Here is a 10,870-nt window from a genome sequence, read left to right as displayed (position 1 = left end):
CTCCATAGGTATCCTGTGACACATGTGCCCCCCCAACCACATACATAGAATATAATGTAATATTGAAAAAATTGAGTACCCCTACTCAGATCAAACCCAACCTCTGGATTTACAAAACACCAATTCAACTACATCAGTCAGTCCCAGAAGAATCTCACTAGGCTCAAGCTGGGCTCCAAGGTGAGAGCCTAGCACCCTGCCCTACCTACCTCCTCTCACGTTAAATGAATGCTTTACCTTGGAGCTGTATACCGAGCAGCCTCCTTTTTAATTTCAGTATTTTTTATAAATGCCCCTCATAATCTTTATGCATGCTAAATTTTGGGAACCTCTCCAACACAACAGATGTGAAAGTCAAAGAAACCAGCAAGCAGAGACAGGCAAGATTTGAACTGGAGGTTTTTCTTTTTTTTTAGTCACCTTTTAAAATATACTTTTTATTTATTCTTTGAGACTTTTGTACATGTGTGCGATGTCGTCTGGTGACACCAATGGGGAACCAGGAGTTATAAGTAAGGTCGGTGGCGAGGTTCTCCAACACCTTCGTTTCAACACTCCTTCCTGCTGAACTTGAGTCAGGCTGCTTGCATCAGCGTGCTGATGCTGTCCTCTACCTCTGACAGCCTCTTCAGGACTTGCTTGACTTTAACCTCATCAAATTCCAGACACAGAAATTCAGATTCCTGTAAAACACAAAAGGTTGTGTCAGAAGAAACCTGCAAGGCAGCTGCAGTGGTCTGAGAGAGAATGGCCTCCCCAGGGTCGTTCTCACATTCACAAGCTTAGTCCCCAGCTGAAGAGCTGTTTGGAAAGAATTAGGAAATGTGGCACTGCTGGAGGAGGCGTGTCACTGGGGACGGGCTTTAAGGTTTCAGAAGCCCACACCAAGACCACTCTCTCTCACCTACTGCTCCAGTGCCACACCTGACTGCTGCCTGCCATGATGATCATGGACTAACCCTCTAAAACTGTAACTGAGTCCCAAAATTAAATGCTTTCTTTATAAGCTGCCTTGGTCATGGTGTCTCCTCAAAGTGGAGAACAGAAAGTAAGTCTATAGCTACGGCTCTTCATCTGGCATGAGCAAGCTGCAGAGGTCCAGGGTCCCTGTGCGCGAACCAGACTCAGGCCTTTAAACCTATGCGATATTTTACCTGCAAAGCAAACCCACAGTGTCCTCAATGACACCAAGGGTAAACACAGACAGGTGCCACCGTTCTCTGTGGTTGGAAGTTTTCCTGTGTCCTGCTTGCTTGGCCCACGGTCAGGACAAATCTCTCTCACTTTCTGTGTCCTGCCTGACCTGCAGTCAGGACAAATCTCTCACCCACAGTCTCAAAGCCTTTTATAAAATTATACAATAATTGCACAGAGGCTTAATAGTAATTATAACTGCTTGGCCATTTGCTCAGGCTTATTACTGACTAGCTCTTACACTTAAATTAACCCATAATTCTTATCTATGTTTACCCATGTGGCTTGGTACCTTTTCTCAGTTCTGCCTTGTCATCTTGCCTCCTCTGTGTCTGGCTGGCAACTCCTGACTCAGCCTTCCTCTTCCCAGCATGATCATCCAATTTAAACTAACTTATACCACTAACAAATACTTTTCATTTAATCAGATATAACTTGCGAAAAGGAACCTCCCCAAAGTTAGGCTTGGGGAAGGGTTTTTGTTTTTGTCTTTCAGGAGAATGAAGGCTAAGGAATCTGAAGAACACTGGACAAATGAGATATCTGAAGAAAAAGGACAAATCATCTAGAGAAAATGTCCCAAGAAAAGGAGTAAATTGGTCTATTGGTATATCACATATAAAATTTTGTAAGTCTTCCTAAATGTTTGTTTCTACTGTTCTCTACAGACACTTAACACAAATGTTCTTTATGTAGTCCCAGTTCAATTAAAAATTAAAGCTGGCTTTGGAGTTGGAGAATGGCGCTCTCCTTCTCTAAACCCAAGCATGTTTGTTAAAAGGAAAATGCAAAATCTCTGTATCATGTCAGAAGAAAGAGCCATCTGATATGGGACAGAAGAAAACCAAAATTAAGGGACTATTCTATTGCCATTAATCTTTTTTTAAAAAAATAATTTATTTATTTTTATTTTATTTGCATTGGTGCTTTTGCCTGCATATATGTCTATGTGAAGGTGTCAGATCTTGGAGTTACAGACAGTTGTCAGCTGCCATGTGGGTGCTGGGAATTGAACCCGGGTCCTCTGGAAGAGCAGTCAGTGCTCTTAACCGCTGAGGCATCTCTCCAGCCCCTATTGCCACTAATCTTAATTCTTTGGTTCTATATTGATTCTTTAAACTTTTCTTAAGGTATGAATTTTATATCATAATTTGTAAGATTTATATACATATTAAACTTTTGTTATGTATTAATGGTCATATAGAGTACTAACTAATTCTAGAAAAAAGGCTTCATTTAGCTGCTGCCTGTACATGTTTTTGTGTTGGAGTCTCTATCAGTTTTCTGCAGGAAATCATGACCAGACCTAACAGTTAATTTGAAATCTCCAGAAAGATGATGGAGCTCCACAACAACGATTCCACATGGACAATAATAATACCACTAAGCTGACAAACATCACCCAAGGGTCAGCTTTGGACTACAAACTGCTCAGGACAATTTCGAGATGGCTAGCTGAGATGATCCAGCCTCACAGACTATTTGAGCGAGGACTTGAGATAAGCCGTGCACTTTGGCATTATGCAGAGACTGGACAACAGCTGATGTAGCTACCTCTCCCGGAACTTGACAATTAACCCAAAAATTTTCTTTTTAGGATCCCCTAAAGATGCCTTCATCCACAAATAGCAGGAAGCAATTTTAAGAACATGACACCCACATTTCCAAGAGGTGGGACAGGTTGTTTATGGTCTTTCAATGGGTTTTGGGTTTGGGATAATTGTTTAGGATGGTTGGTTACAAGTTGTTATTGTTAATGGTCAGGAAAGAAACTAAACAAAGGAGATTAGATTTAAGGTTCTTGTTTAAAAAAAAAAGAAAGAAAAGAAAAAAGAGGATATAGATAAGAGGTAGATTATTGAATCTACTCTGAAAAAAATATAGAAATGATAGAATAAAGGGTAGATTACTGAATCTACTCTGAAAAGAAAAAAGTGAGGATATAGACACGATACAGATAAAAAGGTAATTATTGAATTTACTTTTAAAAGACAACTACTAGTTTTAAATATTTTTTAAATATTTTACATTGGATTAGATTTTTATATATTGTATACAAAATACATATATTGATACAAATTTGAGATTGATTTTGTTAGAAAATACTGTACATATACTTCTAATCTTGTTTACCATATTGTACCTATACAGTTCATTTAACAATGTAATGCAATTTGCTAATCCTTGAATGTTATTATTACCAACTATTAGGATATAAAGAAATGAAAGTCAGTAGTTAGATATTACAATCAAACTTGTAGTCATATTAGGTATGTTTTCAAGGTCAAGCAGAGATATATTTTAGATAGACAGGTCATCTTCAAACCCTTCAGAGATCTACAGAATATGGCATTTAAGATGTTTTAATAACATAGTTATTTTCTTTTTTTTTTTTTTATGACTATGAGACATTTCTGCTCCTGACAGCACCAATCTACTTCAGAGAAGATATGGGCATTGAAGAAAATGCATATAGATTTAACTTTCATTGTTGCAAAAGTTAGTGACTGGGCAACAAAGTGTCCTCGCATTGACTGCTGACAGTATGCTATCCAAAATGGACAGACAGGACACAAAATAAAGGACTACCGATCATTGCCAAGACAAGTGTGGTTGTGGCTTTGGCAACAGGTGTCCTCTGAGGCCAGGACAATATGGCACCATTGCTGAAGTGGTTTTGCAATCCAGAAAAGGTACAGTGCCCCTTTCTTCAAAGGCAGCTGAACAGGCAATGGACCGATGGTTTCTGGTGTGCAGTGGAACAGTAGCTGAAAAAGTTATTCTTGAAAGAGTAACTAGGCTGACAGAGTCTAACCTCTCAATGATAAACTGGCATTTAATAAAGGAGATGAAGACACCCACAAGCCGAGAAGAATGGGATGCGGAGAAGAACAGGATGCCGAGATGAAGCCATCCACAAGCCAAGAAGAATGGACAGCTGAATTCCAAAAATACCAACAATTTCCAGAATTTAAAATCCTGAATCATGACAAGACACTGGCAGAATTCAAGTTTATCTGGTACATGGAATACTTGCACTGAATGTGAGGTCGAGCTGTAGGCCTTGTGTACATCCTGCTTCACAAATGAGTCTGTCAGATATGCTAAGCCTGTAGGCTGAAGATGATGCCCCAACACTTCGGAGAAACCTCGGGTGACTGTCCAGGATGCTGGCTGTTTCCATCATAACTCATTTTTGGAAGTCACTTGTTTGCACTTCCTGTTTTACTAGGTAATATTATTTCCTTCTCTGGTCTCTGAGGAAGTTGAAGATTAGATAGTTATAGTTACAGTTTTCCTTGTTAAGAAATTCAGAAAAAAAACTCACTAAGAGGTGTTAAGTGTGTAAGTTTGAAAGACATCATAAGATATTTTCTGTTGGTAATATAAGTTAGGATAGAAAGTGAGTTAGGTATATTTTGGACTTACCAAAATAGAACAGATAATGGAATATTTTCTCTGAATTTGTCAAATGCAAATAGACTAGACATTGTTGATGTATTTATTGCTTGTATATATTGAATACAGTTATTGTACTTATTGTATATAGTTTTTCTTATATGAGTTATAACTTTTTTATTTTTATTAGACAAAAAAAGGGGAAATATGGTGATATTTTATTTGTGCTTTAATAAATAAAGTTTGCCTGGATATCAGAGGAGATAGCAAGCCATTTTAAGTAAACGAAGAAGTCAGGCAGTGGTAGCACACACCCTTAATCCTATCACTTAGCAGGCAGGATCTCTGTGTGTTCAAGGCCACACTAGGGAACAGAGCCAAGTGTGGTGACACATGCATTTAATCCCAGTACCAACCATAGAGGCCTGGAGGTCTGTACAGACAGACAGAAAGTGACAGAGCTTTGTAGGAAGAGGAAGTGAAGTAGCTGGGCTAAGAGAGCCAATGAGAGGGCAGAACAGCAAGGCAATAAAGGCGTGGGTAGACAGAAAGTAACTCGCATTTGGAAGCTGTAGAGTTGGTGAGGTAAGGTTGGCTGGTGGCTTTCCCTATTTCCCTGATCTCTCTAAGGCTTTCACCCCTATATTTGGCTACATGTTTTTATTTAATAAGACCATTTTAGAAATTCATCTACAGTTCCCATTAGGAGAGGTTCTGTCTAGCAGCTCAATTGATGCTGGTACAAATTTAAGGTAAGTGCTTAGGTATTGCTCCTTTGTGGATGAAAACTGAGGGCAGGAAAGGTTAACCTCCATCTGAAGAATTTTAAATGGCACAGTCAGATACTGAACTCCCAGCTCTGGCTGACTTCAGAGTCAGTGCTGTCCCCACCTTATATAATAATGAAAGAATTGTGATTTGTCCCAAGTTAGCCTAGGCCAACTGTGACTCCATTAGCTAGACATCTAAAAAAATGACCAGATCTTGAAAAAGCAACAGATATTTCTCAGGTCCTTCTCCATGCTGGAAGACCTCCCTCACAGATCTCCTTCCAACACATCCCCTTCAATCACTCAGGATTGGTGAGCCAATCTTAGGTTAGATAAGTATCAAATCTAAGGCCTTTGAAGTATGTGGCAGAAATCTCACACATCCCAATAAACTCTGACTCTGAACTGTCTTGAAGAGATGGGCAGATATGGGTATCCAAGAGTGTCAATCTTTTCTATCCTCAAGAACAGTTACTGAGTAACTCTAGTATAAACGCTTAGAGGTTATATGCTCTAACTGCCTTGCTTTCTAGAAGAAATTTAGTAAGTTTGAAATTAAGGTTCCAGGTATGTCAAAAGACATGAGTAATGGCCCTTTGTCTGTTAAGGGCAGATCGTGGGATTAAGACTCTTATCTGCACATTTTCCTCTCTAAATATTGAAGGAGATCAGAATCCTACCCCAAGAATCTACTTTGACATTATTTGAATTGAAGGTAACTGAGAATCAACAGTTTCCTTCTTGGAATTTCTTCTATCCAATTAAAGCAAAAATCTTCTGAGAAATGAAGACCAGGGGAATTTTATGGTGGTGAAAATAAAAGTTGACATAAAGTATACAAACTTTCTAAATTAACCTATATCTATAATTGTTTTTCTTCCTACAATTTACTGTTCCCAGTGACTTCATTTATCAGCCTTCATTAATAAAGTACATAAATTTTCCAAGTCAAATGGCTTCTGCAAGTTTTCAGGTTGTATGTGTATGTGTGTGTGTGTGTGTGTGTGTGTGTGTGTGTGTGTGTGTGTGTGTGTGTAGCTCTTCTGAAAATAATATTTAAAATATCAATGTCAATACTATTTGTAAACATCTTTTTCCTATTAATATTTTCTCAGTTTAACACATAGGAGTCCGCAAAGAACTTCCTATGTGGGTAGACCATGATGGCACTTTCCAGCCAGGATCCAAATCAGCAGGAAAAGGAGTGTCACAAGCATCTTCACAGGGAGAGTCACTCTGCTCCCTGTCAAGAATGTCCAGAGTTGATGGAGAAAATCGACTTTGTCATGGCTACACTACTGCACTAACTCCATACTGACGGCACTGACCCGGGAGGGAGAAGCAGAGGGCAGAAGGGCCTCCTGATAGAAAAAAAAAAACAAAACACAACTCTACCAGGGAAAAGCAGTTTGACTACTAGAATCCTGTCCTTAAACTCGTATTTGGACAGAAAAGGAGCTTAGAAATTCTATCAAATTTTCATTTAGTCTAAAAAAATAAGTTTAAACAAGAAAAGAATATGGGGCTAAGAACGTAACTTGGTTGGTACGATGCTTGCCCAGCACGCACAAAGCCTGGAGTTCCATCCCCACCATGTTTAAAACCCAGCATGGGGGCCGGGCGGTGGTGGCGCACGCCTTTAATCCCAGCACTCGGGAGGCAGAGCCAGGCGGATCTCTGTGAGTTCGAGGCCAGCCTGGACTACCAAGTGAGTTCCAGGAAAGGCGCAAAGCTACACAGAGAAACCCTGTCTCGAAAAACCAAAAAAAAAAACAAAAAAAACAAAAAAAAAAACCAGCATGGTGGTACATATCTGTAATCACAGGATTACAAGTTCAAGTATCACCTTAACTACACAGCAAGTTCGAGGCCAGCCTGTGTAACAGGAGACTCTCTCAAAACAAACAAACAAATAAATGAATAAATAATAAACAGATGGAGGCCAGAGAGATGACTCAAGAGTTAAGAGCACTTGCTCAGCAATCATGAAGACCAGGGGTTTGGATCCCGGCAGCTACATAATAAGCTAGGTTCCCAGCAGGTGCCTGCAGCTCTGTCTCCTGCTGGTACAGGGCCAGGGCCAGGGGTGGCAGGAGGACTGTGAAGGCTTACTGCTACCAGCTGAGATGACAGTGAACCTCAGGGACAGTGACAGAGGACACTCAGCACCCTCTCTGGCCTCTGCGTGTGCACACCTATATGCAGATATGTGCTTATACTCACAAACACAAACATACAAAACAAAAAATACTAATAATGAAACTCCCCATGTTTCAAACTGAAGAAGAAATTACAGTTTTTGTAAACAAGGGCAAATTTATGAAAAATTGGGCAGTTCAGTTGGTAAAATTATGAATAGGTCTCAGATTTGAAAGCCTTTTATGAGATCGTTAGTTTCAAATGTATTTATTTAATGTCTGGCCTTGGAAGTAACAGTCCGGAAACTAATAATTATTAACGAATAAATACATAGTCAGGAAATTGGTGAAGAGATTTTGGCCCGTGTTGTACTCCAGTGAGCCAGCTGCAGTACTGAATCACCTAGGTTTGTGTTTGTATGTGAGGAGATTAGATCTAAGGGTCCATCTATATCTATCAGTGAAGCTCTGTTATATAATTTGCTTTAATAATTGAAGGATTTTTGCATGTGAGTGTGCACTTAGGTGTGTGTGTGTGCACATGTGTTCCTCAGCCATTCACCTCTCATTGCCCTGGAGCTCACTGAGTAGGCGGGCCCACCAGCAAGCCGAGCACATGCCACCACACTTAGCTTTCTTCCAGGGGTTCTGGGGACTGAACTCAGGTCTTCCCTGCACTTTACTGACTAAACTGTCCCCCAATCCCATAACTGTTTTTTGTTTTTTTTTTTTTTTTCAGTCAGGGTCTCACTATGTAGCCCTGGCTGGCCTGGAACTTGTTATGCAGACCAGGCTATCTGCCTGCCTGTCTCCTAAATGATGGGGTTAAAGGTGTGCACTACCATATCTGGCCTTTAAATCTATAATGAAAACATAAAAAACATTCATATTTATAGAGTACCATGGGATATTTTAAAACTTGCACATATTTGTAATGTTTAAACCAAGTCAAGCATATCTATCTATCTCATTTCTTTAATGGTGAAACATCACTTTTCTTCTAGTCTTTTGAAAATGCAGCATATTGTCTATAGTTATTCAGCTGTGGAATATCTTACCCCAATTAAACTCTCGACCTTCTCCTCTTCCTGTCTTCCCAGCCTCTGGTTCACCACCATCCTACTCTCACCTTCTGTGAAACTGACTTTTTGGTGCTAGGGACTGAATGCAGGGCCTTATGCAAGCCAAGAGCATATTCTACTACTCACCCACACTGACAGTGGGATCAATGTGTGTGTGCAGGTGTGCACACACCATGTCACACATAACCTCCACATATGTCAGTCCTCACCTTCCATCTTGTTTTAAATACGTTTTACATATTTTTTGAGGGTGGGGCACATGCTATACCACACATGTGGAGGTTGGGGGACAGGAGTTGTTTGCAGGAGTTGCTTCTGTCTTTCCACTATGTAGATCCTGGGTCTCAAACTCAAGCCATCAGGCTTGGAGGCAAGTGTGCTTACCCACTAAGCCACCTCCATACCCCGAGCATTAGCATTTTAAAAAGTGGGTACTGGGGACTGAACCTAGGGCCTCATAGCCCCAGCCTTCCACCTTGTTTAGAGACGTCTTTGTTGTTTTTATTGCTGTCTGGCCCGCAGGCTCCCAGGGACTCTTCTGTGTTTACTAACTCCCTAGAGGAGTGTTGGGGGTAAGACGCTCATGCTACATATCGGGCTGTTATATGGGTTCTGGGGATTTGAACTCAGGTCCTTACACTTGCATGACATGCACATTTACCCACTGAACTATCTCCCTAGCCTGAGATGAATGTTCTTGTTTTTTGTTTCTCTGTGTAGCCCAGGCTATCCTGGAACTCAGAGATCTGCCTGCCTCTCTGTCTTCCGAGTGCTGGGATTAAAGGTGTGCACCACCACTGCCTGGCAAGACGAATGTTTTATATGCCACTTCTGAGTGACAGGCAGTACTTTTCTTCCCATGCCTGACTTGTTTCACTTAACGTTGTGTGCCCTCGTTCCAGTGATCCCGCAAATGACAGGCTTTTGCTTTTTTTCTTCTTTATGGCTGATTTATATTCTATAATTGATATGTATACTTCCCTTATCCGTTCATCTGTCAACAGACAGTTAGGTTATTTCCATCTCTTGGTTATTGTGAATAATACTGTAATAAACACAGGAGTACAGATGTTTCTTTAACATAGTGATTTCATCTCCTTTGGACATATGCCCAACTGCAGGATCATATGGTAGATCTACTTACTTTTTTTTCTAGATAATTTTTATTTCATGTGTGTGTGTGTTGTCTGCATGTATGTATGTGCACTGTGAGCATGCCCAGAGCCTGTAGAGATCAGAAGAGGGCATCAGATCCCCTGAAACTAGAGTTACGACAATTGTGAGCTGCCATGTAGGTGCTGTGAACTAAATTCATCTTGTCTGGGAGAGCAACTGCTGCTCTTAACTGCTGAGCCATTGTCCAGACTTCTTAAAGTAATATTATCGTGTATGTGGCCTCATTGGCCATGACGTCTTGATCTTCCTGTCTCAGCCTCTGAGGTGCAGAGATTATGGGCTTGTGTCACCATGCTTGGCTTGGTGCTCATGTGTAACCAGCAGGACGTTTTGTTAATTTGGGTAAAGCAGAACTAGTCTCCACAGAACAATGGACGGAGTACCCAGAGAAAAAGTGAGGATCAGTTTAAAGTCATCATTTCACTGAAGCTTGTGAGAAACTAAATGACAAACTCTTAACACGCTCATGAACGTTGCTGCTTTATTTAGACGTTCAAATTGGGGTGTACCATCATTCCTGATGAGGTATATTTTAGGTCAAACTTGTCTGCAAATAACTTTGACAAACTGTAATATTTACATAAAAGGAATTGAGATTGTTTTCTCTGCCCCAAATCAAAGCCATTCGGTGTAGCTTGACCATCACTAGTAAGGGGAACCATTATGAAATGGCACTAATTTCTAGTACTTGGTAATGTACAGATTGAGATCAGGAAACATCACACAACACATCGAATAAAATCCAGGAAAGGAGCACGAAATGACAAACTCCTTGGCAGGAAAGGAAGGCAGAGTGGTATTAATTGAACTAATTCTGGGATGGCAGACTTTCTCCAACTACAGGGATCGCCAATTTGCTCTGCCAACAGCAGCCCCTGCCAGTCCCCAGCATCTCGTGTGGCTGCCGTGCGTCATTTATAACTCAGTGGAAACAGGCCGAGAAGCCTCTCCCTCTCTCTGGAGGAGACAGATAGGGAAGGAGGGGATGAAGTGACCAAGAGGAAGATGGTTTTCAGAAAGTACTGATTTGGGGAGATAAAGTCTAGATGACTGGGGCAGGGGTGGGGGCACGGGGACTGACTTTGCGGGGTCCCAGTGATTAAAGCTCTTC

At 40.8% G+C, this 10,870-nt stretch overlaps 1 protein-coding gene across 3 annotated transcripts in view; it reads right to left on the bottom strand.

Annotated features, from left to right (window-relative positions):
- Positions 1-382: 382 nt before the first annotated feature.
- The window catches only part of Commd1 (copper metabolism domain containing 1), a 140,286-nt gene continuing 129,798 nt past the window's right edge, over positions 383-10,870 (bottom strand). For 2 of the 3 annotated variants that reach the window (XM_059275344.1, XM_059275345.1), the window contains exon 3: positions 383-683. In XM_059275344.1, the coding sequence (XP_059131327.1) occupies positions 576-683 (108 nt within the window). In that variant the 3' untranslated portion in view covers positions 383-575. The remainder of the gene's footprint in view (positions 684-10,870) is intronic. The other variant, XR_009381787.1, reaches the window with a different exon arrangement.

Source organism: Peromyscus eremicus, chromosome 10, assembly GCF_949786415.1.
Source record: "Peromyscus eremicus chromosome 10, PerEre_H2_v1, whole genome shotgun sequence".
In the NCBI taxonomy this organism is placed as follows: domain Eukaryota; kingdom Metazoa; phylum Chordata; class Mammalia; order Rodentia; family Cricetidae; genus Peromyscus; species Peromyscus eremicus.
The sequence above is the reverse complement of the archived record's forward strand: the minus strand, read 5'-3'. Positions and strand labels throughout refer to the sequence as shown.